The 27981-nt window shown below is 39.8% G+C and overlaps 1 protein-coding gene across 1 annotated transcript; it reads left to right on the forward strand.

The window, feature by feature from the left end:
• Positions 1–24366: 24366 nt before the first annotated feature.
• Positions 24367–27492, forward strand: LOC121953638 (serine/threonine-protein kinase pim-2-like). The gene is made up of 7 exons (XM_042500827.2): positions 24367–24430; positions 25030–25467; positions 25857–25999; positions 26181–26402; positions 26517–26694; positions 26803–26976; positions 27401–27492. The coding sequence occupies exons 1-7, from the start codon at positions 24367–24369 to the stop codon at positions 27490–27492; spliced, it is 1311 nt and encodes a 436-aa protein (XP_042356761.2).
• Positions 27493–27981: the final 489 nt, after the last annotated feature.

Consider the following 27981-nt stretch of genomic DNA (forward strand, 5'->3'; position numbering starts at 1 on the left):
AGTTGCTGTTGTTCTTACAATGATCATAAATAAGAAATACATAGAATATGAGAAATAGCGCAAGACATTTTTCACTGCTGTATCCAACCTTTTAGATTTCATTCAAGTGGAGGAATCAGTGTACTTTGTATAAATACACAGATAGAAAGAATACATATAATTAAAAAGAAATAAAGTTTAAAAATCTTTCGGTTTTGATGAAATTGTTATGGAACTCTGCACACACCTTTTGCTCTATTTCAGCTCAGGCCAGTACCAGATTCAACATCAAATGATGATGTACTGACAGCTTCCCTGTGGGCTCTGCACTTCAAACTTCATGTGATCAAAGAAATGACCCAGAATATGTCGACACACTGCTTTTTGTGTCACTTCAGAGATTTGATTGCTTCAGATCTGCATCATCTGTTCCATAAATCCACCAACATGATGTGACAGTGCTATAACAAAAATATAAATTCCAAAAAGACAGGGTAGAACAAGTCTTCATGAATAGAGACAACTAGGGATGATAATTAACTGATGATCGATTAATCGAACCTGAAATTTAATGATCAATCAACAGACATACAGTGCTGTATGTGCAAGTATCAGTATATCAGTATATGCAATATGTTGCTGTGAGCTGCAATTTAGGCAAAAACACTTTTGGTATTGTTTGAAATAAGCAAAGTTTTTATGTTTCAAATAACAATTTATTGTTAATTTTACCAGTAAAGGAAAGTGCGTACTATTTGCAGCCCTACAGACAACCAGATGGGCAGACCTGGTCTGGGAGCCCGTAGGAAAAGAGTATGGTCTCCTGCATCAATTTCATTTCTGTTGTAAAGCGGAAAAGTAAAGCAGGTCAAATTTGCTTTGTGTTCAACTCCTTTTCACTTTGTGTTATACAATAACAGCATGTAAATGTTAGCGTGAAAATATTTCTTGTAAGAGAAAATAGAATACAGGAAATACACAAAGTAGGTGAAACGGTCATTTACTAATATTGGGTAGTTATCATGCCATCAAAGATCAGTGTGACGCGACTTTACTTCCTGAACTTGAGTTGGTCCAACTCACAATACCTCACAAATACCTCATGTAGATTAATGTTTGTAAGGAATAGGTCAAACATTTAACAAGTTGTTTGTGGAACAGAAAAGCTGTGAAACAACACTACATGACTTCTGATCACTGAGCTACACTGATACAAATGACTCAACATGTAAAATCAATAAGTATACAGTAAAACAACATCCTGCAGTGACTGAGAGTGCAGTCACACATAATGCTCATTTTCTTCTGAGTTACGTATGAACCTGTGCTGTATTAAGCAGGACAATCATAAAATTATTTTTAATTGCATGTATCATGTATTCTCCCTTTCATTTAGTTAAATTTAAGACTTAATTTTTTTCAATTTCAAACATCTTTACTGTATGCCTATTTTGTTTTACTTTCATGAATTCAAAATATTGATGTTTATATATCCATGACAGGACATACTAGTGCATAACATTGTGGTTAAACAGGGTCCCTTTTAGGTCATTGTTTTGGTCCAGCAGTGAGGATTGTATTTATGGAACATTTAGCTGGAAAGACTAGATCCAGATACGATTTAATGATTTAATACCCTTCCATTTACACTTAGCCACATTTACATATCTTTATTAATTACAACAAGCAAACTGCAAATAGTCTTGGTTTCTCCACCTCCATGTATGTCTGGGTGAGCCTTCCTCCATTCCATTCATGGCACATGAAGTTGATAACTGTAAAAAAAAAAAAAAAACAGGAAAAATAACTTACACATGGATGTATTACGAGAACTGGATACAGCATTGAACATAGAGCCCCATCTGTTCTGTTGAGAGTGGCACATGATGCCGAAATGGTTCAACTGCTATGAATAAAATTATCGGACTCATTCTGAAATTACCTGCACAACTTTTGCACAGTGCAGCCCATTGGACATGAGCACCAAGTGGTTAACTTCCACTGGCCTAACAGCTAACTTCTGTTTTGGCGCTCAGCTAAACTGACTGGGGATAAAATGATTTAATCAATCTGGCTCCTCTAGATTTTCAAAAACTTATTTGATCAAATGGATCAAATCCTGATAGAGAAACAAATCATTTTGACTCTCAAAAATATGTATCCATGGATTTACAGCTATCTCTTTTGCCATGTAAGTCAATGGGAAAAAGTCTTTTAGGGCCACAGGCCATCATGTGATGGTGTAGTTACACTTTCTGGCCACTAAAGTGCAGTGTACTTCTTGGGGTCCTGAACTTTCAGTACACAGAGTAATTACTAGGCAGCTTGGAAGTGCATTGGGCTTTGAAACACATTTTCTTACTGGCCAAACAGTGAAATTACAACTCCTGAGTCCATCACATGATAACATTGGGCCCGACTTTTCAATGTAAATTTACATTGTGAAATAGACATCTGTTAATCAGTGAAAAAGAAATTTTAGTGTCACAACCTGTGAGAAGTGATTTGTTTCTGTATCAGATTTTGATTGATTATCAATTTGATCTCCAGAATCAAACCAATACTCTCTCACTCACATCTAGAAAAAGTAATTCATCCACTAATTTTCTCAAGTCTGGACTACTGTAACTTCCACCCCTCTTGCATCAATCAAAAATCACTCTCCCGCCTCCAACTAATTCAGAATGCAGCAGCTCGGCTTCTCACGGGTTTCAACACACTACATCACACCACATCACCCCAGTCTTCGCTTTCCTCCACTGGCTCCCTGTTCATTGATTTTAAGTTTTTACTGATCTGAACTTTTACAGCTCATTTGGGTCTGGACCCACGCTATATTGTAGAAATGTGGACCCCTTATGAGCCACTTCTCAGCCTTGTTAGATCTTTAGGTGGGGCCCTTCTGGCCGTTCCAAAGTCAAGGTTTAAATCTAAAGGGGACCATGCCTTTGTCATCGGGGCCCCTCAGCTGTAGACAGACTTGCCCGAGGAGATCAGGCTGGCAGAAAAAGTGACATCTTTTAAATCACTTTTTAAAAGCCTTTTTTATAGACTTGCTTTTATGATTCTTTAAGTTTCTTTTCATTCATTATACCTTGTTTATATTTATTTTGTTTCATTTTATTTGTGGGTTTTTTGGGTTTTTTTTGCTTTTGTTATTGTTGTTTTTGGTTTTTGGTTTTTGGTTTTTGTTCTTTGTATTATTTTATACTGAAAATATGCTTCCTTCATCTTGCATTATTTGTGTTCTGGTTTTATTTTTATCCAAACGCTACCCTAGTTTCATCTTGTTTGTGTTCAATAGGACTTTTTTTGCTTTCCGTTGTTATAACGCCATCTATGTATCCCAATGCTGCTTTGCCTTGTTTGTCAAAGAGCTTTCTTAAACTCTAATTTAAAGTGCTATATGAATAAAGCAATTATTAATGTTGTTATTATTATCATCTTTTTTTAAAATTCATTTGATTTGAAAGTCTAGAGAAGCTGCACAATTAAATAATTTGATCCCCATTTAAGTCACACGAGCACAAAAATAGCTGCCTTGGCTGGCAGAAATCTGAACCGTGCCTGATCTATGGGCCCAATGATGCGGAGGCAGAGTAGATCATGCAGGAAATTTAATACCTAGGTGGAGAAAATTTTTGGCTTCATGAACCACTGAGCAACTTAGGACTGAACGGACTCCCGCCTCCAATGCTATATCTTTATGCATCCATGAAAGTTACCACAATAAGAGTTTAGCCTGCTAGCTAACAGTCTGACTCATAGAATTTAGACAGCGTATATAAGCCTGCCATTGGCCCGATGCCATCTTGCACTGTTGCTGCATCCTGGGCCTAGTGCCGGCCAAGATGACTGGGATTTGTTTAAAGAAATAAAAAACAAACCAGAGCTTTTTTTCCCCTTAAGGCAAAGTGCAGCCATAGATCTGACTATTTAAGACTAGCTAGCCAACTATAGTTCATAAACTGACATTTTCTTTAATGCTTCACAGTTGCAATTTACACATGGCCATCTTATTTCCCCAGGGGGGCATGAAGTGTAAATGGGGTCTCAGAAGTGTCCCTTAAGGAAGAGGTAAAAGGAGAGTGATAATTGCACATTCATTAAGTGACCAGTAACACATTTTTTAATGAATGCTAATGTTGCTTTTTGTCTGCTAGATGTGTGAATAAGGAACTGTTTCCTGACACGTTCACCATGTACAACTTTATAAGGTGAATATTATCAGTGTTTCCCATCAATAACCAAGACTATGGTGGATAATTGATCTGTTGATATGATCACAGCTCATCAGACTGATAAATGAGAGGAGATATTTGCTGATTTTTATAAGTGAAACACAGTTTTAGGCCCAACCAAATGAATAGTTTAGTTTCACTTTTAATACAACTGATGTTCTGCTGCGCGTCTCTGCCTCTACTGTGCTATAAATAACCCAATGGTGTATATATTTTAATACCACTCTACTATGGCGGGGCAAATTAGACTGTGGTGGCCCACCATAGTCTTAGTTATTAAGGGAAACACTGGATATTTGGAACTGATATGCATTTATGATAAAAATGAAAATCTTTCTGTCAGCATTTACAATTTGGAATACAACAAACTCCAACAAAAAACTTTGTTTAAATGCCTTTAGTAAAAACTGAAACTTTCAACATCATATACAGTATATGTATATATATATATATATATATATATATATATGTAGTTCCCAGCAACTTTTTTTTTTAAAGTTAAGTTAAAATTTAAAAAAATGACAAATAAAAACAGCATCCTGAGGTTTTACAAAGTAAAAGTTTCCCTTGCTGACATTTACTTTGCACTTTTTAATTAATTAATGTTAATGGCGATCATTAAAATGAAATGCCGATACAGATAATCAACAAAATGCCAAATATCTGCCCCCTAAAATTGGCCGGGCCAATATCTGTCAACCCCTAGACCGGGGCCCCGCCTCCATGGCTGTATCCAGGTTTTCTGAATACATCCATGCTTATATACAGTCTATGGTGTCAAACAGATGCCTGCAGCTTGGCAGCCATCTTGCCTAGGTTCACACCATCCAATTCTCCTCCTGATGACTAAGTCAGCTCATTTACATGTAATTAGAACTACCTCACTTTAGAAACATTTATATAATACTTATGAAACCTATGAATGTAACTTATGTTATACACAGAAACCTACAATGCCAACATTTTCTTCCTGCAGCTGAGCTGATTTTAATCACCTGTTTCACCCAGCAAGACCTGTATTATTTCGATACCAGCATCACACACTTCCACCCACCATGTTGTACATGTCACTATGACCCTGGGCAATTCAGTCTGGATTTGTTCAGCGCTGTCCATTTACTACAAAATCCTGACACAACAGTCACGATTCTTTGGAATGATTTGACCAGGAGACAAATTTGGAGGCGCTTCTCGGTGATAACAGCCCCAGTCGGCATTACATAACATGTCTTTAAAGTCCCAGCCCGCAATCTGCCAGGTTTCTACAGGGAGGGAAACACACGCTTTACACACACACACACACACACACACACACACACACACACACACACACACACACACACACACAAACACAAGCATAGTTTTCTGTTATGGCCAACATACCAGCCCACACTGCTTCTTTCTCTGAGCTCAAGCCCAGGTTTAAAATAGCTCCGCTCCCTCTCAGGTCTTTACCATGATATTTGTGATGGTCTTATATAATCGGCACCCCCTGATCTTTTCCTCCTCTTCATCCAAGTGCTTATATTCCATTCTGCCTGCCTATATCTGTTTCTCTCTCACTCTCTCTTCGGTACCTTTGAAAGAGAAGGAATAAAAAGTTGCCAGTCATTCTCATGGCAAAGGTAGCTGGTCTGCTCTGCTCCTGCTCTTACAGACTGGCAAACATTAAAATCCTACCATTTTTATTTTTTGACATGGTCATTGAGGAATGCAATGTAAAGGATGTCAGTGTGCTAATGGTCCTGGATTGTGTTCATTCTCGGTCTACCAAAAGAGGGTGTTTATTTTGTGGCAATCTCTTGCAATCCCCTGCTAGCTGCTAATCAGTTTCCTGCATGCTACAGAGGTCTTTCATTACCGTCTGAAGATATTTTTCCACTAAATTATATCAAATACAGAAAGTGAGTCTGGTCCACTGCAGCTGCTCAGGGAAATATTTAGCTTTAAAAATACACCTTTCTGACTGGCTACTTTTTAAAACCTACACTGAAAAGACAGGTAACATTAAAAAATGCTCAGTTCTTCATGAATGGATGGTGCAATCAATGTTGGAATTAATGTTGAACAAATGTTCATTGGGTGGCTAGTACTAGGACATGTTTACTGCTTATCCTAGAAAGGAGTAGTGTGATGAATATCTAACTAAAATGACACTCCAACAATCAAACACATTTCTGGATTAATTTTTGTAATCTCTGTGCATACACTTCACAAAGTGGCAAGCTAGCTTGAAATATGAAAATGCTTACTTTTGTGGCTTAAAGGCATAGTTCACCCCCCATAAAAAGAGAATTCAGTCATTATCTATTCACCCTCTTGTCGATGGAAAGTTTGGGTGAGGTTTTTTTTGTGAGCATGCATATGTGAAAGCAGCACTATGACCTACAGGCTACAACAAGGCTGCAACAAGGCGGAAAACGTTGTGCCAGATACATTTTTCAAAACAACCTTGCACATCTGGGCTTCAGGTCGCTTGGATTACTTCAGACAAGCAGTATGGAGATATGTTGTGGTTTTATACTGTATTTTTTTTTAACGTTTGAATCGCGGTCCCCAGCGATGTTCTGTGGACTATAAAACTTCACCCAGTGGTACCCAGTGGCTCAGTTGGTAGAGCAGGCATCCCAGGTTGTATACACACCGCAGTGGCTGTGGGTTTGAGTCTCGCCTTGGCCCTTTGCTGCATGTCATCTCCTCTCTCTCTCCCCCTTTCATGCTATATCTGTCCTATTTAATAAAGGCAATAAAAAGCCCCAAAATATCTTGAAAAAGAACAACAACAAAAAAACTTCACCCGACTTTCCATCGATATGAGGGTGAGTTGGTAACAACTGAAATTTCATTTTTGGGTGAACTTTCCCTTTAAAGTCTGCCCATTACTTTGAGTTTGTCGGGAGGACAAGAAGATAAAAGAACATTATTGTTCCAGGTAGTGATACCAAGACTCTTCTGCAGTGTGAAAAGCACATCCTGAAACCTCCTGGAACAGTTATGGCAACAAACAGCACAACAACATGAAGCCCCAGGAAATACACCCTACCAAAGTAGGCCCTGTGCAACTGCGGCGGATGGCTGTCTGCCCTGGCTAAACAACCAAAACTGCATTTTAGTTGTGGACAGATTTAACAAGCTTCAACCCCTTGAACCATGGAGTGCCATAAGGATGCCGTTATTCTGAGGGCCAGCACAGAAGCTAACAACAATCTAGCATCAGTCTAGTTCCAAACTCCAGTTCAGTCCAAAACACTGCTGTCAAGCCAGCAGCAACCGCCTCACCAAGGTCAATCTAGTTCAAGTCAGATATCATGACAGTCATTCACTCCAGACCCAGCAGCATCGCTTAAGCCTCATTTCCATTGCACAAAAACCCGTGAACATGTAATATAAACTGTCATATGAAACTTACAAATGTTAATACCCATGGGTTTCAGAAATGTTCAATGCCAACATTTTATGCACACAACTGGGCAAATATACTCAATTTGCTTATTTCTTTACCTTTTCTTTGGATGGCAAATTTCTGGAAATTTTTAGGTGGCACAAGAAAATTTCTGTAACAACTGATTTTTATTATTGTTAATAGTAAGGAGAGTTTTTGTTGACAGAGATAAGACACCCAGATTATAAGCTTACAGTGTATATAACTTGTTACCATGCAGCCTGGGATACAACCTTGAATCCTGATGCCTTCCACTTTATATTCTTGAATGCTTGTGTTTTTGTGTGTGTGTGTGTGTGTGTGTGTGTGTGTGTGTGTGTGTGTGTGTGTGTGTGTGTGTGTGTGTGTGTGTGCCCATGCGCGTGTTTGTTTGTTAGATTCTGGTGAGATTCAGCAGCTCCTTTCGTCCTCCTCTCTTCACACATGCAGTGCATACAAACAGCTAGCACCCACACAGAACAACACACGCACACAAACACACACACATCGGTAACAAAAAATCCAGCAGCCACCCACACACATACACACACGCCCACACAGTAAAACACACAACAATGTGAAGGAGAGATGCCTAACAGAGAGAGCGAGTCACTGACAGGCAGAGCAGCTTTATCTTCTGTTAACATTAATACTGTATGTTTTATAATCAGTAAAAGGATGAAGACACAGTTGAAAGAGCTGTAATGGACTAAACTTGGTCATTTGCTGGGTTTTCCTGCAGTGGGCGAGTTTAAATGTGGACACTGGTAATGGTCAGATACAGAAAGCTATCAACATCTTGTCAGTGGGAAGATAAAAAACTGTTTCTATGACACTGCACGGTGTGGCATTTATACTTTGCACAGCTTTTATTCTTATCTGTTCCCGTTTGATAAATTGCCATGAATATGACTGCACGCAAACATAAAACACGGACCTGAATGTTCAGCAAAGCCTGGATAATCAGTGTAGTGCTGCCACCCACCTGCTCAGAAGCACCTGGTGTGAAGCTACATGTTCATGTTCTGGTTTGATTACCAGAACATGAACACATCCTCTCACCAGCTACTGCCATGACACTGTCCTCTCACACTGTAACAGCATCAGCCATTTGATTACAACCTTGTGCAGCTCTTCTAATAATGGCTAGCTTGCAGAGGTTCAAGTCATGGATGTGCTGAACCACAATTAAATTCACCAAGGGCATCGTTTTCATTGGGACAATAAGCTTATCAGCAGCTCAAAGCAATGCAGTGAGTGCTTTTACAGAGTCTTCTGTCATGGGGTTTCAGCTTTCAGACTAAACGCAGGCTGGCCTTTCCAATTGGTCAAGGTCGTTGGATTGTAAGCAGCTGAAAGGTATACCTGCAGACTCGGTGCTGTAAAAAGATACTGTCAATTTTTCTTTTGAAAACATATTTGTATTTTATGAAGAAGAATTATAGGGCAACATTGGGGAAAAAATCTTAGATTTTAAAAATAAAGTCATTATGTTGCAAGAATGAAGTCAGTGGAAAAAAAGTATGAATATTATGTGATTACACTAGTAAATTTAGGGGAAAAAATCGTAATATTGAATGATTAAAATCATGAGAAAGATTGTTTTTTGTTTTTTTTTGTTTAATCTAGGAATTTCCAGTTCAGGTCCTAAACAAAGTCTAAAATATGAAAACTAAACTGTTATATTCATACAGTTTAGTGCAAAAACTGCGCCACTGAAACCCATTCAAACTGCAATTTTATATATATTCATATCCCAGGCAGTAATAATATTAAAAGTATCTCCTTATTATTAAGACTCGTGATGGTTAAAAATAAACTCAATTAAAGTAAAAAAAAAACATATTAATGTATGATATATTAAAAGCCCAGTTCTGAAAAGCACATTTTATGCAGAGTGCTATGAGTGTGAGTATTTGGCACTATACAAAAAATAATGATATAAAAAAATAACTGTTGCTACTAATCATTGACATATCCCAGGCTGTTATAATCAAAAATAATAATAATGGACTTGGCATGTAGTATATTGGACATAATTAATTTGTTGTGCTTTGTTAATCTAAAAACATAGTGGCATCATGACAAAAACCTGTCATTAAAGGGTTAAAATTCTGAAAATAAATGAATATTTGATATTTAGGAAATGGACTGATGTTGGATAAAAATAAACTTAAGTAAAAAGTAGAAAATAATATTGATGCATAACATTTTTCAAAGCTTGATTTTCATAGTGCACTTTGTGTGCAGAGCGACACGGGTGTGTGTAATATTAAAACAGGCTAATCTTGTAATATTAGGACTTTTCCCTTGTAAATGTACAAGTTTAATCTCATAATATTATAACTTTTTTCTCAACATTAAACCTCTATTCTCATAATGTTATTTTTCATCACACATTTTGGCCCTAAACTGGTCTGACCCGACAGAGTTTTTGGGAGCCATCGGGCTCAAGTTTAGATTAAGAAAAGACAGATTATTATCCTGGCCGATTATCGTGGACGATATTTGGCATTTTGCCGATATCTATATCAGCATTTTGTTTGAATGATCCCTAATAAATTTAATTAATGAAAAAGTCCAAAAAAGTGGCAGGATGTGAGAAACGTTTACTTTGTAAAACCTCAGGGAACTTTTTTTATTTATTCATTTTTTATTTAAATTTTCACCTGACTTTATAAAAAGTTGCTAGTAACTTGCTGTATTTGCTACTTAAAGTCTCAGTTTTGATTAAAAATTTGCTAAAGGCATTTAAACAGAGTTTTGAGTTTGACTTTACTATATTTCAAATTTTAAATATTAACAAAAAGATTTTCATTGTTATTGTGAATGCATATCGACTCCAAATATTGGTCATCTGTCTCATTAACTACTAATAATTGGAATCGACCCTGGAAAACCAAAATTGGTCAGTCTCTAATTCCAACCTTGGCCCTTTGCTGCATGTCATCCCCTTTGACACTTAACCTGTTCTTTCAAATGAAGGCGAGCACCGCAAAAATAATCTTAAATAAAACAAAACACACACACTTTGTCTCGAACAGTGGTCTGCAGCTATCTGCTGCTTGCTTGGCAGCTGTCTTACCTAGGCTTCACACCATCCACCATCCCATCCTTCAACTGATAAGAAACTCAGCTCATATATATGCAATCTGAACTATAGAAATGCTGATATGATATGAATTATAAAAAAAACATAAAAATGTAAGATCTCTGAGGCTTCTAGAAAGGTACAATGCCAACATTTTCTTCTGGCTGTCTGAAAGAAGACCTGTACCTCTGAGTATGCTGCAGAAATTCTCAAAACAAAATCAAACTTTTCCTCAGCTTCAGCCATATTGTGACCTCCCTCAGTGGATGGAGTTTGCTCAGTTGTCATGGAGATAGCTAGAGAGACTGCATGCACATCCATAACTTTTACATTAAGCTCCACAAACAAAAAGGCTACCGACACAGGACTGTGTGACTGATCTGCGATCAAAAGTCCATGCAGAATTACAAAAGAACTGGGAACAAGACATCAGTGTGCATGTACTTGTTTGATGGTGTTAAGATGTGTAAAGCTAGGGAAATCAAGTGGAAAATCTGGCATCTTTGGAGTTTGACTCATAAGTCAGGTACCTCAAACACTGCAATGATTTTTACAGTTCTTTTAAGAGTAATTTTATTTTGTTCCCTTTTTGTCCCACAACAAAATCACTGGAGAACAAAATGTAACTTTAATGAAGAAATAGTCCAATGTTACTTTTTTTCCACTGGTTTGGGTAAAGCTTAATCAATGATTTCTCTCTAAGCACATTATAAATGTTGGAAAATAGTTGTTGAACAGACTGGGAACAGTGCACTGTGGAGTTAGTGAACTGTTTCTAACCATTTCTGTGTCCAGGATTTTTTGGGCAAGGGAATCCTAGGATGGCAAAGGACTGATTTCCCTGACATTCTTACCCTCATCCTAACCTATCCTACTCCTCTCGCCTTAACCTTACCAGTTCAACCAACAAAGGAAACAAATTTGCAAATTTGCAAATTTGCGCATTGAAGCCATCCTTAACATAATCACTCCCCCGCTCTATGAAAACAAGAACAAGCATCTGGGAAGCAACAGACTCTCGTTAGCTGCTAACTCAGTAGCACAAAGCACATATGTCCCTCAAACCGAAGAGCGGGCTGCCATCAGACTATTGCAGCAATAGACTCTCTTTTAGCCGATAGTACAAAGCACATACCCAAAGCAGTGAGCAGTAACTGCCAGTGGGCCTGGTAGACCAACAACATCAACACGTGGTGGGATTATGCTGAATGTGGTCATGTTTAGGCAAATACAGCACATGGCAACCAACGATGGGATGTCAACAAAAGCACATGCTGGGATGGATGGTTAGGATTTGAGAAAGGATGTGTAGAAAGTAAGGTGTAACAAAAAAAATCACATTCTCACAGGAAGCAAACACCCGACTCCTGCATGAAAGTCCGGGGTTTATTGGACGTCGTTACTCAGCGTTCCAACCTGATGCCTTTCTGCTATGCTCCATGTGGATGCAATAGTTTCTGTCTGGCCATGTTCTCAAGTGACACTGCTGGTGCGCATATCATGTGCCCTCCAGCCACCCTCTGATGTATGATAACACAGCGACCAGATCTGTCTGTCCACATTATCAGCTGATGTCGTCCAGAGGCCCATCAAGCGCAAAAACAAAATGTGCCTTTTTGCATTGGGATCGTTTGTCGAAAGCCCTGTTTCCCCTGTTAAACCAATTTACCCCTGGTTCTTGAACCGGTTCCCTTCAGGATGCTCAGAACCTTGGTGATATGCAGTGAACCAGCAAGCATTTCCACCCGCTTTACGGGGAACCATTGTAATCAACGTATGTCATCAGCTGAGGATGTAGCACAATGCACAACAGGAGTAAACAGCAGTAGCAAAATCATGGATTACATTGATTATCTATGAATTATTGTTGTATGTATTTTATGCCGACCATGAATCATCTTCTCCTTGGAACCTGCAGAATATGACACGCCCACTGATGTTGACACGGTTTGCACTTCAGGTCAAGGAAAATCTGCAATCTTTTGGTTTCAGCTGAGAACCAACTTTTCGGGTTCTCAGCTATTTTAGTGTTGGTCAAAATGCTATGAACTGTTCAAAGTAGGTGCTGGGAAGCCCTGCAGAACTGGTGCTATGTTAGTGGAAAAGGGGTAATGATGCAGATTTCCACTGGTTTGGTTCTTAAGGTTCGTTCACTGTTTCTTTCAAGGTTGTGCCAGGATCAGAGCAGCATGGTAATTAAATGTTTTATCCTCCTTCAAGGTGTCATATTCATTTGTAGAGATTCTGCGAGTCCTGCACATGGATACACTGTTGTCTGTATGTCTGCAGTCAAAGGAAGCTTTTGCAGTGTATCTAGTCCACGTTGTTCTTTATATTATGAACCTGTGAGATCGCTGTGACACTGAGCACCCTGCTGCTGGTGAAGAAAAGACAAGTAGGTGATCTGATTAGTCATTAGTGGCAACGTCTCCCACCACTGCTATAGATAATATATTCCATCAAACGTGCCCTGCTCAAATGTGCTATAGTTGTTCTGCACACCTCTCAGGCCACAACTGTATCAAAAATCAGTCATAGTAGGATTCAAGAATTTATTAGGCTCCTCATTAGCTGCTGCAGAACATGAGCTACTCTTCCTGGTGTTCACATAGAACATAAAAACAGAAGAGACACTTAGGGACAAAACAACCAAATGATATCAAAATCAGAGAAGTTTATCACAATATCTTTCTCACAAACATTTTCCTGTACTTATTAATCATATCCAGTACAGGACTTGAGAGGGAGCGCCATTGCTTTCTAATAATATCAGCATTGTACTTGTGCTCCAAAATAACAAAAATATGTTACATTGGTTTATGACTGTCATTGAACCATGATTTAGTAACAAGGCCTTCAATGTTTGCAGTATGGCGGCAAAAAAAGATTCATTACAGATCGCTTTGGTCGTCCAAACTGGGGGTGCTCCTATATTCCAGGAGCTGTCCTGGAGTGTAAACTATATCAAAATGCTGGGGGACACTTAAATTGTTTGTAGTCAACCAGGTAATGAAAAAAAAGCATACCTAACAACACTGTGCAGCAAGAAAGAAAATATGTAAGAAGAACTGCAGTCAAACAGAGTTAGCATGTAGTTTGCAATAGACTTTTTTTTAAAAAATGTCTTGATTCTTTTGATCCACGGACACTTACAGATGAAATTAATATAAGTAATTGAGGAATAGACACATATTTGGACTTTAGGGACGCTCCAGAGGTAGGGTGTCAGCACTATTTCCTCATCTTTCTCATTATCCATGCCACTACCTCTGAATGAATTATACTATACTGTATACTATGCTGTGTATCAGTGGATAATATTTTTTGAGCATCAAAACCCCAGCAAATTGACTCATTTCACTATCAAGCCATTCAGTTTGAAAACATTTGAAAAGTCTATAAAAGCCAAATTACATTTTTTGACTGTCATTCAAGCTAGCAAAGCACTAAACTGAAAGTCAGTTGCTCCATTGTCGGAAGTTACCCACTTGGCACAGTCGGCAACCAAAAGTCTCTAGTGTGCATGCCTCATAGGCCAGTAATGCAGAAGACCTGGGTACTTTTACACCACGGAAATAGAGTATTTTTGCTTCATGCACTGCTGAACAGCTCTCACAGGAATCCAAAGGGCACCACAGCAGCACTTTAAACTGAAAAATCACAATATAAGCCTCCAAACACAGCCGGAAATGTTTCAGTAGGAGTATGATCTGAAATCAGGGGAAAAAAACTGATCAGCAACCAAGTTTATATGTTTCCTTGAGGTTATATTGTAGCTACATGTAGCAGTGTAGGTTATCTAATGTAAAACTTGCAATAGCCTGGAGCAAGTGGCCATATAAAGAAATCTGTCAGAAGCTGATATCAGCTTGTAGCCAAAGTAGGAAAAAAAACGCTGAAAACAGAGTATTCAGAGCAGTCTGTAATGAATTGAAACTTTGGCCTTGTTTCCAAAGAATGACATTGTAACATAAGATATATAACGAAAAAAGAGAAAGCATTATGGTACATTTAATCATTAGCATTCGGTTAATTACATTGTTGTGATATAAGACGTCCCACTGGTGGCAGTACTTGATACAATAACTCAGAGCAACAACATTATTTTCATTTCATTTCCCTATGGCTCTACTCAATATTAGGTTTTTTACTAGCACATCTTTTTAAGTTGTTATAGATCAGTAAAGCTTTCAGTAACGAGTTTTGATATGTCTCTGATTAAGTCCACTTTATAAAAATCACTGCTTTGGGCCTGCTGGAAATAATAGAGCTGAGGTTCAATGCATAATGGTAGGAAAAACATTCTTACTTTCCAATCCGTAGGATATGATATATTTCTCAAAGAGTAAATATTGCACAGATGGGATGTACAGGGGCTTTAGTCTGATAACACATTTGTTGAGCTCTACTTTATTGTGTTTCCAAAAAGGCAGCATCAGTACCATACTCCTTTACACAGTGTGGAGAAATCCTGGTCTGGGGCTAAGAACAGAGCCCTACCAGTTTCAAATGGCAACATACCTGAGGGACACAATAACACCTGTCATTGTGTGTAAAGTGCAATATCATATTTACCGTTTTTACGAGATATGAGCAAATGAACGGCCCTCCAAAGTGATAATTACAAGTGAAAAAATTGATACACACAATGATACCTGAGTTGCCAAGTTGTGACATTTTCATGACATTTCTGGGCAGCACAATTGGAGGAAAGCATGGAAACAGTGTCAACGACTGACCGTAAAAATGATATATTTTCATATTTTGTACTGAGTTGTTATCATTTACTTTTGGTATTTGCACATTTTAATATTTGCATCTATTAGCTGTAGCAAGCAAGCAAACCTTTAACTATAAAGCATGCAATGCTATTATACTAACGTTGCAACAAGTTGCTAACTTGACATCATAAATGCATAACCATGGTGGGCAAACGTTCATGTCTGGTCAATGGTAAGAAACATAATTAATGTATTAAATTTCATGTTTGATCACATGCAAAATGTAATATGGTGTTAATGTTCACTTTTGTCCATGTAGAGTAACGCAGATCAAATATAGTATATAAAATGTATAAAAGAAATATGTTCTCAAAAAAGACACAGTCTTGACAATAATTTGGACCTGGTTTCGGTTTTGCAGCGTCAGATGTCGAACGAACCACAGACCGCTGCAAAGTTTTAAGGCTGTGGCAACTAAAGGCAGCAACACGTCCACTTTGTTTCAACGTCTCAAACAGAGACAGCAGCCGAGGGGGACAATGTGTCTCACTTTGAGACGCACAAGACTGCGTCAGTCAAAAAACAGTCGACATTAATGGAAGCATTTCTCCCTGCCCCCTCCCGGTGTCCTCCCGGCATCCCATCTCTCCCATATTTCTCCCAATTTAGAGCCCCCGACCACGTGCATAATCTCTACGGAGGACCAGGAGTCACGATTGCCCCCAAAATACGAAAGAGGGAAATTTGACAGAACATCCAACAGCAGCTGGTTAGAGAGTTAATACTGGAAATGCACAAAAATAGCTATTGTTTTGTTGACTGAATGCAGACAGTGTGCCAGGTTTGTGTGCGAATTTGGATACTAGAGCGCAGCTCGTGCCACACATTCCTGTCCAATCTAAAGAAGCTGAGCCCAAGGGATTCATTTTACTATTTTCAGACTGACCAAAAGTGGGCCTAATAAAAACAAACATCACACCTGGCTGACTACACAGCTGATTGATATATCCATCAGAGCAGACTGAGAGCAGCGCAGTGACAGACTTCTCATCCAGCTGCTATCTGCTGCTCTCTTTTTAATGATTTAGGGGCCTGGTGCCCCAGCCCAAAAGTTACAGTCAAACTGCCTGCGGTAATTGGCTGTGAGTGAGGATATGACGGTGAGAGGGCGGGACAGTAACAGCTGAGAGGAGACGCAAAGAGGAGTAGCGGGAGAAGAATCATGTCGGAAGACATTGAGCTGAAGAAATACTGACAGTCGATAGTCTCGTAAACATTTAAGTTAACAGACGGTGAACATTTCTGTGCATGTTTTGCTTATTTATAGTCAATTAGTTGTGTGCGAATGTGTGAGTTGTAAACTAAAGCTAACAGCAATAAAGCTAACCCTAACCCGTACGTTATATGTATTTTTGACCAGAGAGGACTGTTTGTTAGTGGGCTTCCTGACAAGGATTCATCTCCGCTGCCGTTGTTACAGATTGACTGGTGGTTTAATTAACTGGCGACAGAGACAGATGTGTTTGTAGGCGTGGCCTCTGAGAACAGGCCGACAAACCAGGAAATAAGCATTTTAAAAATTTCGCCTCACCATCTCATTCATTTATTCATTTATTCACGTATTTAAGTATATTGTGACCATACTTATAACACTTTATAAAAATCCTGTTAACGTTATCTATGCCCCTGATCATTTCACTTTTCAACACTCGTATGTACTATTATCCTCATCGCATAACAATTAAAGTTGACAGTCATGTCTGATGTGAATGAAAAAGTATAAATGAACATTGTAGAATGTTAATGGGATGAAATACATACACGTCTGTAGCCTTCAGTAGGCTATAAATTAACATATATGGCGGACAGATGTTGTATCACAAGTTAACCTGAGTGGATCACAAGTTGACACGCTGAGATCCGGCAGGGTATAAACTACTCAGACTATAGTATGTTTCACCTCTAAGTAGACCTGTATAGACTACGCTCTCACATCTATACATCAGATTAGTAATGTTACAAATATAAGATTTATGACAGAACTTTTTGCAAAGGATTTGATGTTCGCAGTGTTTTGAACAGTGATTGACACCTACTTTGTGATTTCTCCACAGTATGAGCATCCTGAGGTCCGAATTGAAACCACAGCCTCACACACGGTAACATTACGTCACCAATTAATTCCAAACTTTGTGAGATTTATTACATATTTCATGTATATTTACATTAAATTGCGATGAACATGGCTTTGGTTGATAACATAGGTAACCATGTTGATGCCTGTTCACAATACTGCAGTTAGTTCTTTACAAAATGTACCCATCGTCAATCTTATATTTTTGTCATGTATCATTATTTATTTATCTAAAGTTGAATAGAAGCTAGTTTCATCGAAAAAAACACTTTTTTACTAGAAAGCTGAGAAAAATTGATTTTTGTGAAAGGGAGTCTGTCAAGCAAAACAGTGATTTGAATGTTATAATTTTGCCTTCAATGACATAAAAGACATCTGAAAATTGTATTACAAATGTTATTTTATTGTAAAATAAATATGCAAAGTACAGCACAATGAAACAAATCCTGGCCCCAGTTCAGAAAGAGAAAACCCACAAAATAGAACCGGAGTCCTATTCCATTATTCCTACCTGCAGTATTCAGGTGACCGGGCCTGTTTTGAACACTCTAATTTTTTTTTAAATAAATGCTTCAGACCCCACCGGACACTCATGAGAGTTTCTTCCAGCGTCTGCTGGTGAAACTGGCCACTTGACCCCCTCCGTTTTTTGGGGGGCATTTTATGCTGATATTGAATTGATGTAGCTTTGTTGCTGTAGTTTCGAATCACCTCTGTACAGATCACTCTGCTCTCTGATCCCGTCTACTCCACTTCATGCTTTGATCTACCGATCTACCTTTTGTACTACAACTACGAATCCCAGCAGCCCCAAAATTACATACAGGGAGCAATAGAGCGCCCCCTTATGCCAGCCGCCAAATACACACTTTGATGTATATATATATGTCAATGGCACTCAAGCGTTGGCTTTTGAATGACATATATATACATCAATGGCACTCAATGAGTTAACTTGTGATACTATCACCAATTGTGTCTGATATTTACAGCTACACATGTGTATGTATTTCATCCCATTTACATTCTACAGTTTTCACTGATACTTTTTCATTCACATCAGACATGACTGTCAACTTTAATTGTTATGCAATGAGTATAATAGTACGCACAAGTGTCGAAAAGTGAAATGATCAGGGTTATAGATAACGTTAACAGGATTTTTATAAAGTGTTAACTTTAGCTAAGTGTTAAGTGTTAAAGGCTATAGGTATGGTCACAATATACTTAAATACATAAATGAATAAATGAATGAGATAGTGAGGCGAAACTTTTAAAATGTTTATTTCCTGGTTTGTCGCATGGATCTATTAAAATCTGGATACAGCTGTGGGGGCAGGACCTCGTTCAATCCTATGAGAGCTGCTCAGTGGTGCATGAAGCAGAGAAAACTCTATTTCCTGGTTTAGAAAAGTGTATAATATCCGGATCTATTGGCCCATAGAGCATGTGTAGAAGTGATTAACGACAGCCGAACACGGGTGAGTGCGACCGAGTGTACCCGAGCATTGACTCCAACTCACTGGCTCGCTCACACAGATGACCCGAGTGCTCGAAGCGAACAGCGCTTGCTCACAAGCATTCCTCTTGTAGTTGCTTAGCTTATTAGCAACAGTAGCTAATCAGCGGTATAACGAAAGCGCTGTCGGTTTTAATATTTACGTGATTATCAGATAATGGTATATTTCTCTCTCTCTCTCTCTCTCTCTCTCTCTCTCTCTCTACACACACATACACACACACACATATACATACAACTCATCAGGGAATCATATCGTAATCACGACTGGAGAAATCAAATTAACAGAATCGGAATGTGTTGTGCCCATAAAAAGGTAATAAAAGGTGGTGCTTGTAATATTGCATTTATTACACAGCTCAACTTTTAAAAATACTTCCTTTTAGTAACTGTCACTAGTGCTCCGCGCTGCTCACTGATAACCGGTAGCCTGAAAAAAAAATATCCATAATGGATATCCGTAGTGGATATCCAAAAATATCCATTACTACAGCCGATACAAAGCCTGTGCTGTGTCAGAAACTCTTAGAGTTACATGCGCCTTCACGCGGTAGAGTGCGGCGGGTCCGATGCGCATTCATTTATATGGAGAAAGACCGAATTCCAAATCTTGATTCGGAAAATAGCGCATTTTATGATTTTAGGACTTAATGTTTTTAATAATGGCTATAAATAAATGTGTTCTGAAAAGTCAACATGTCTCAAAAAAATTATCCAGTGATTTAAGGAGGTCTCTTTCCCAATGTTAACAAATGGGGAAAAGTCTTTCTGGGCCAGTGTGCATCACGTGACGCTGTAGTTCCACTTTCGGCCACTATGTAAATTTTGCTTCAGAGGGTGGCGCACTTCCTGGAGGCTTGACACACACATACACACACATACACACACAACTTATCAGGGAATCATATCGTAATCACGACCGGAGAAATCAAATTAACAGAATCAAAAAGTGTTGTGCCCACAAAAATATAGTAAAAGGTGGTGCCTTGTAACATTATCCTGTAACAATATCCATTACTACAGCCGGCACAAAGCCTGTGTTGTGTCAGGGAATCCAAGAGTTACATGCGCATACACGCTGTGGAGTTCCATGGGTCCAATGCGCGTTCATTTTATGTCTAAAGAAATACCTCTATATTTGGAAAATGGCACATTTTACATCTTTAGGACTCAATGTTTTTAATAATGGCCATTAAAAAAAGGCATTCGGAAAAGTCAACATGTCTCTAAAAAAATCTATCCACTGATTTAAGGAAGTCTCTTTACCAGTGTTAAGCAAATGGGGAAAAGTCTTTTTGGGCCAGTGTGCATCACGTGACGGTGTAATTCCACTTCCGGCTACTGTGTAAATTTTGCTTCAGAGTGTGGCGCACTTCATGGGGGCTTGGTTTGTTGGCCTGTTCTCAGAGGCCACACCAACAAACACATCTGTCTCTATCGCCAGTTCAACCACAAGTCAATCTGTCACACCAGCAGTGGAGAAGAATCCTCCTGAGAAAGCTCACTAACAAACAGTCCTCTCTGGTCAAACATGGCGCCTGTCGTCCGGCGACTCACCGCCACTAGCTTTAGTTTACAACCGGCACATTTGCACACAACTAATAACTATAAATAAGCAAAAAATGCAAACTATTGTTCACCGTCTGTTTACTCAAACGTTTACGAGACGATCGACTGTTTGTCAGCATTTTGTCAGCTTCATGTCTTCCGTCATGCCTCCTCTCCTACTGCTCCTCTTTGCATCTCCTCCATGCACTGTTACTGTCCCGCCCTCTCACCTTCATTTGCTCACTTACAGCCAATTACCACAGACAGCTTGCCTGTGACTGGTGCCAAGATTAACCAATCAGTTAAACAAGCTCAAATTAAAGCCACAATCCGTGTTTACAGTTTTGAGGTACTGGCATTGATATGTGCATTTCTGCTATTGAAATTTTTTGCAACTTCATTTAGTTTACCTGCTGCCTGTACAGCCAGATTAGAGTAGCGGCCAAAGAGGTGATGACATGATGTGATGTGATACAATGCGATACGATACGATGTGATACAATGCGATACGATACGATGCGATGTGAAGCGATACAATACGATACGATACGATACGATACGATACGATACGATACGATACGATACGATACGATACGATCATCACATCACATCACATCACATCACATCACATCACGTCATATATCACACAAATTCTGTATAGGGCTAGGAGCCTAGTGTCAAGGATATCCCAGCCAACTGTTGCATCATTTCTTGCCAGTCTTGATTATATTAATGGTTTGCCAACCCTTTTTCTGGTTTGTCTAATTAGTATTAAGATGTTTCTGTAATGTTATGAAAATGGTTTCTAAAAATAGGAGAATCTCGGAGTAGGTGAATAGTCTAAGTGGAATGACTTATAGCAACATTGCTGGAAACACCAGTAATCCTGTTGTAAAAGTGTAAAAAATAAATAAATAGAATAAATTGTCTCAGTTGTTGTGTTTTGTGTTGGTGGAATTTATTTTAGTAATTTTGAGTGCTCTATGGTTTCAGTTTTTTATAATAGAGATGACTATAATATTTTCTTTTACTACACCAAAGAATTAAGTTGAATAATCCCTGGACAATGCCAGTCAATGTGTGCTGACCAGGGTGCAGATGATGCAGTGCTTGATTTGATTTCGTTTGTTGAGTTTGCTTTGTAATGAAAGAACAAATGAAATGCTGACTCTACAAAGGGCCATTTGCATCTCAGCATTTTCACAATTTCACATCGGCCAGTGTAGTTCTTCTACACGTGTGGCACAAAGGAAAAGTTTCACATCTGCAACCTCACCACTAGATGTCACTGCATTATACAAACTGGACCTTTAAGCACACAAAACACTTATGACTCACACCTAAAAAGTTAATTTTGGAACTTAATAGATCCGTGTATATTTAATCAAATGTTTACAAAAATCCCTTTTGAATATAGATGTAATACAACATGGTTTCAAACGCATGTTTAAACTTATTGTCAAAAGAATATTAGTATCATCCATCCATCCATCCATCCATCCATTTTCTACCGCCGAGGTTGGGTCGCGGGGGCAGCAGCCTAAGCAGGGAAGCCCAGACTTCCCTCTCCCTGGCCACTTCGTCCAGCTCTTCCCGGGGGATCCCGAGGCATTCCCAGGCCAGTTGGGAGACATAGTCTCTCCAGCGTGTCCTCGGTCTTCCCCAGGGCCTCCTACCAGTGGGACCCACCCTGAACACCTCACCAGGGAGGCTTCTGGGAGTTATCCTAATTAGATGCCTGAGCCACCTCATCTGGCTCTTCTCAACGCAGAGGAGCAGCGGCTCTACTCCGAGCTTCTCACCCTATCTTTAAGGGAGAGCCCAGCCACCCTACGGAGGAAGCTCATTTTGGTCGCTTGTACCCGCGATCTTGTTCTTTCGACCATAGGAGATTATGACCATAGGTGAGGGTAGGAACGAAGATCCAACGGTAAATTGAGAGCTTTGACTTTCGTCTCAGCTCCCTCTTCACCACAACAGATCGGTGCAGAGTCCACATTACTGCAGACGCTGCACCAATCCGCATGTTGATCTCCCGCTCCATCCTTCCCTCACTCTTGAACAAGACCCCAAGGTATTAAAACTCCTCCACTTAGGGCAGGATCTCTTCCCCAATCTGGAGAGGGCACTCCACCCTTTTCCGGCTGAGAACCATAGCCTCGGATTTGGAGGTGCACTCGCCCACAAACCAAACCCGTGAGAGCTGAAGGTCTCGGCCTGATGAAGCCAACGGGACCACATTGTCTACCAAAAGCAGTGACCCAATCCTGAGGTCACCAAACCAGACCACCTCAATGCCCTGGCTGTGCCTGGAAATTCTGTCCATAAAAGTTACGAACAGAATCGGTGACAAAGGGCAGCCTTGGCGGAGTCCAACCGTCACTGGAAATGAGTCCAACTTACTGCCGGCAATGTGGACCAAGCCCTGGCACCAGTCATACAGCGACAGACGGCCCGTATCAGTATACCCCATACTCTCAGAGAACCCCCCATAGGAGTCCCCGGGGGACACAGTCAAATGCCTTCTCCAAGTCCACAAAGCACATGTGGACTGGTTGGGCAAACTCCTATGCACCCTCACGGATCCTGCCAAGGGTCCAGAGCTGGTCCACAGTTCCACGACCAGGATGAAAACCGAATTGCACCTCCTGGATCCGAGGTTCGACTATCCGACGGACCCTCCTCTCCAGTACCCCCGAACAGACCTTACCAGGGAGGCTGAGGAGTGTGGGCCACCTTATAGTTGGAACACACCCTCCGGTCCCCCTTCTTAAAAAGAGGAACCACCACCCTGGTCTGCCAGTCCAGAGGCACTGCCCCCGATGTCCACACAATGCTGCAGAGTCGTGTCAACCATGACAGCCCCACAACATCCAGGGCCTTACGGAAGGGGCCCTGCCACAGAGGAGCTTTTTGACACCTCGGCAACCTCAGCTCCCGAGATGGGAGAGACCACTCCCAAGTCCCCAGGCCCTGCTTCCTCACCGGAAGTCGTGAGAGTTGAGAAGGTCTTCGAATTATTCCTTCCACCATCTGCAACGTCCCGAGTCAGGTCAGCAGCGCACTGTCCCAACCATACACAGTGTTGATAGAGCACTGCTTCCCCCTCCTGACAGGCCGGATGGTGGTCATTCAGATGGTAAGTATTGCAAAGATGTTGTTCTGGATTACATTAGATAAAACAGCTTTCTATTTTTCTGGCCACTGAACAAACAAAACAAAAACAATAATTGTAAAAGAGAGACAGTGTAAAACAACAACAATGTAATTGGAGTATTTTGCTATTGTAGTTTTTCACATTGGTAAGCTGCCCTGTTTTGGGTCAGCTCTTCAAGCTTTCATGACAAGGACATTTGTTGTATTTAGTAATATTTATTGCCATAATATTATTAAAATTAATACAACTGGTTTGTTTATTTGTTTTTTTATTTGTTTGTTTGGATTTTGTTTTTTTAATTTTTTTGTAATTGTGTGAGAATTGAAATTGCATTCCGTGATGCTTTCATGACATCACACGGAACCTGATGTCATAAAGCATTTTATTTCAGGTGACATCATGATCCGTCCAATGTCATAGAGCATTCTATCTCGGATTAGTGTATTTAAGAAGTGTCAGACAATAGCAGAGAGACACTTGAGAGACACATTGGGTTGACTGCTTCGTGAGGACGCATTTTCTCGAAACATCTCATTTCAACAACATTTGATCATCATGGCTGATAGATCGACACAAGAGCCGAAGACTTTGTACTTTCCGGACTTTGGAAAAATTAGAGGTAAGTGGCATGAAGCTGAGATGGGCATTGGTTTGGTAGCAACAGTCTGACATTTTAGTTTATCAGTTTATTCTGATGCTAAAAAAGTATGTGTGATTTAGGAAAATAAGTAAAAACATTTCAAATGCCTAGATGGGTAAACTATCCAACATTGCATGGGGAAAACATGGATTAGAGAAATATTGAGAGGAACCTTTAAAGTTTCAATGTGTATAATGCCTGTAGGTTGATCGAGAGGCCACTTAATACAACTCTTACTCAAAAAAAGTTGGGACATTGTGTAAAATGTTCATTAAAATAATGATTGCAATAATTTGGTAATCTTTTTGAAAATATATCCATTTGAATATAGTTAAAATACAAGCTATTTACTGCCAAATTGATAATCTTTATGCAAGACTTGCAAGTAAGTTCCCTGTGTCATTCCATGTTATTGCACTGCATTTTTCATGTAATGCAAACCTTCTATTTCTTCATCACTTTAGTTTGATGTGTTGAATAGGCCTATTTCCCTCACATATGATGGAAAGAATTTGCAAATCATTGCATGTTTAAATGCTGGTACTAGGTGTTTAACTTTGTTTTTGTTTTAATTTTAGCTGCGGACTTCACCTTCAAACTCGACAACGTAATGGAGGATGTCCAAGAGAGGAAGAGCAAGAGGAAGGCCAGCACTGAAGAAGGGCCTTCTGACAAGAAGCTGAGGGGTGATACTGAGAGCCAAACCAGTTCCCCTGTCATGACTGTCGATGAGGGTGCAGGTGTGAGGGGGAATAAGCGGAGGGCCGATGAGACTGATGAGGAGCACCCCAACAAAAAGCTCAGAACTAGCACTGTCACCAGCATCACTGAGCCCAGTAGTGGGGTGTCTAAGCGTTTCAGAGTAAGGAGGCAGAGAAGAAGGGCCTACAGTCACACAGACAGGTCCTCAAAAATGTCATCTGGCCTGAGCCTGAAGATCTGCACATCATGCTCATCTTCCTCCTCAGAAAAGGAAGAAGGGTATGACTTGTCCTTTGCAGTCAAAACCAACAGAGGTAAGTAGATAGTATGAAAGAAGTTAGGTTAGACCTGATTCATGGCTTGAAATTTGGAGAATTCTAATCATTGGCCTTGTTGCCATTAGTTCATCCAGGAGTTGGTTATCTTAGTTTAGCTAAGTTTAGTTTAGTTTATGTTAGCTTAGCACAAAGACTGAAAATGCTCTGTTAACAGTCAAGAAAATCCACCTTTCTCCAGAGTTTAAAATTTAGCAATTTTTAGGTTGTTTGTTTAATTCATCAAAAATCAAAAGTTATCATACAGACATGAGCCGTACCTTTTCATCTGAATCTTGGCATGGAAGCGGGTAAGCACATTTCCATCATTAAGTGTCCATCTAAAATTGATGCAAATACGTCACCTCTTTGTGTTTTTTTTTTTACAGCTGAATTTGAAGGCTCATACTACGAGCTTTCCAAACTCGGTAGCGGAGGTTTTGGATCTGTGTATGAAGGCTACAGGAGAAACGACATGACACCAGTGGCTATTAAACACATTCCAAAGGAGCTGGTCGATTACACGGAGGTGGTAAGTGATTAACTCGGGTTTCTTGAACACTATCAACTGTAACATGTTTTAATGCTAGTGCCAGCACCTTTGCGTGGTTCAGACCATGCAAAGCCAATGATTGAGATTTTTTCCCCATTTAAGGTGGTAAGGTATACATTGATGTTATTTTTGATTATGTTATTTAATGTATGTTCTTTAGGTCCAAGATGGAAAGGAGTTTAAAGTCATCGATGAAGTCGCCCTCATGGTAAAAGCAGCAGGTGGGGCTGAATCAGCTGGGACATCTGCAGCTATCTCCCTGCTGGACTGCTTTGATCTGGAGGAGGAACTGATCCTTGTTATGGAGAGACCAACACCTTCCATGGATCTTTACCGATACCGCAGGGCCAAAGGAGGATACCTGCAGGAAGACGAGGCAAAGGTACAGAAGCTAGGTGAAGGAGGAAGAGTTAGGCAGCATTTCCAGTTATTTATTATGTTTAGGTTCAACTCCACTGTATGCATTCATCTATTTTACTTTTTCACTCTATCACAGATTATCCTGAAGCAGATGGTGGATGCAGCACTCGATATGCACCAACATGGAGTGTTTCACAGGGACATCAAGTTGCTAAACGTCCTTGTTGAAACTGGATCCGCTGTCCCACGTGTCCGGGTGATTGATTTTGGCTGCGGTTGTCTTGTGACAAGTGGACACTATTATTGCTATTCTGGTATGATATCTTAGAATATCAAAAGAAGGATTCTTATGCTGTTCTCAGTTTTTGTTGTTGTAATTCCCATTGTCTCTGACTGTCTCTGTCCTTCTTTATGCACTTTAGGTACCTTCACAAAAGCTCCTCCAGAATGGTTTCTGGACAGACAATACCAGGCCGAACCCACAACGGTGTGGCAGCTGGGAGCACTGTTGTACGACCTGCTGGACCATCAGGAAACCTTCGAAACATCAGTTTATCTTCGGCACGGGGTTGAAATCTGTCCTAATCTGACGACAGGTAAGACATGCACACACATTTTGAAAGGGTCATTTAAGTGAAATTACAAAAGATGTTATTTTTTACTTTAATACACTGCAGTATTTTTTAATGTTTTGTAGTATATAGCCATGCAGACTTGCAATTGAATTAGACCTTTGGTCTAATTCAGTCCTTTGAATATTAACTTTCAGAATCCCTGTTGTAGATTATGTATTGTTTACTCCAGTTTAGCGTTGTTAAAGAAATCACACAATGTAGCTTTATCTCATTTTAAAGGAACAAAAAGATATGTTGCAGTTCACACTTGCATTACTCCGAATTAGACATGTTTCTGTTACCCACCATTCCAAAAATAAATAGACGCAAATCTTTGAAAAATAATGTTTTACCAATGAATCACTGAGCCACCAACTTAACCTGTGATCTCCTGCTCTCTCTCCAGACTGCAAAGATTTCCTGAGGAAGTGTCTTATTGAAGACCCTGACTGGCGAGCCACCTTACTGCAGCTAAAATACCATCCCTGGCTCAGATAAAGCCAGGGACAGTGACAATGTTAGCAAAAATTTCTTTGAAATTTCTGCTAACATGGCCGCCTGCTGGTTGCTGAATGCCCAGTCACCCAGCTCTAAGTCTGCACTGCAGTCTGATAGGCTTGGATTCCTGAGCATGCAGCCATCAGGTCTTGAGCTGCATCCAGCCCTTAACCTGTTCTTCACAACCAGGTTCCTGAGTTGCAGCCATCCCCTGCTGTTCCTGTTGAGCTCCAGCAGTCTCCTGGTTTCCTGTTCCCACCGGCCTAACTGTCCTATTGAGGTGTTGTCCCCGAGAGTCCTGTCTCTTGAGCTCCAATGGGATCTCTATTGTTGTTTCTTTCTTTTTATATCATTACTGTAGTTTTGTTGTTTTTCATGACATCCATTGCACGTCTGTCCGTCCTGGAAGAGGGATCCCTCCTCAGTTGCTCTTCCTGAGGTTTCTACCATTTTTCCCCCCGTTAAAGGAGTTTATTTGGGGAGTTTTTC

Source organism: Plectropomus leopardus, chromosome 14 (assembly GCF_026936395.1).
Source record: "Plectropomus leopardus strain MGB_pleo_1.0 chromosome 14, ASM2693639v1, whole genome shotgun sequence".
NCBI classification, from domain to species: domain Eukaryota; kingdom Metazoa; phylum Chordata; class Actinopteri; order Perciformes; family Serranidae; genus Plectropomus; species Plectropomus leopardus.

Coding starts and splice junctions, on each gene's coding strand:
- LOC121953638 (XM_042500827.2), top strand. CDS start 24,367: ATGGCTGATAGATCGACACAAGAGCCGAAGACTTTGTACTTTCCGGAC. Junction 26,000..26,180: donor TGGTCGATTACACGGAGGTG/GTAAGTGATTAA, acceptor TATGTTCTTTAG/GTCCAAGATGGAAAGGAGTT. Junction 26,977..27,400: donor CTGTCCTAATCTGACGACAG/GTAAGACATGCA, acceptor CTCTCTCTCCAG/ACTGCAAAGATTTCCTGAGG.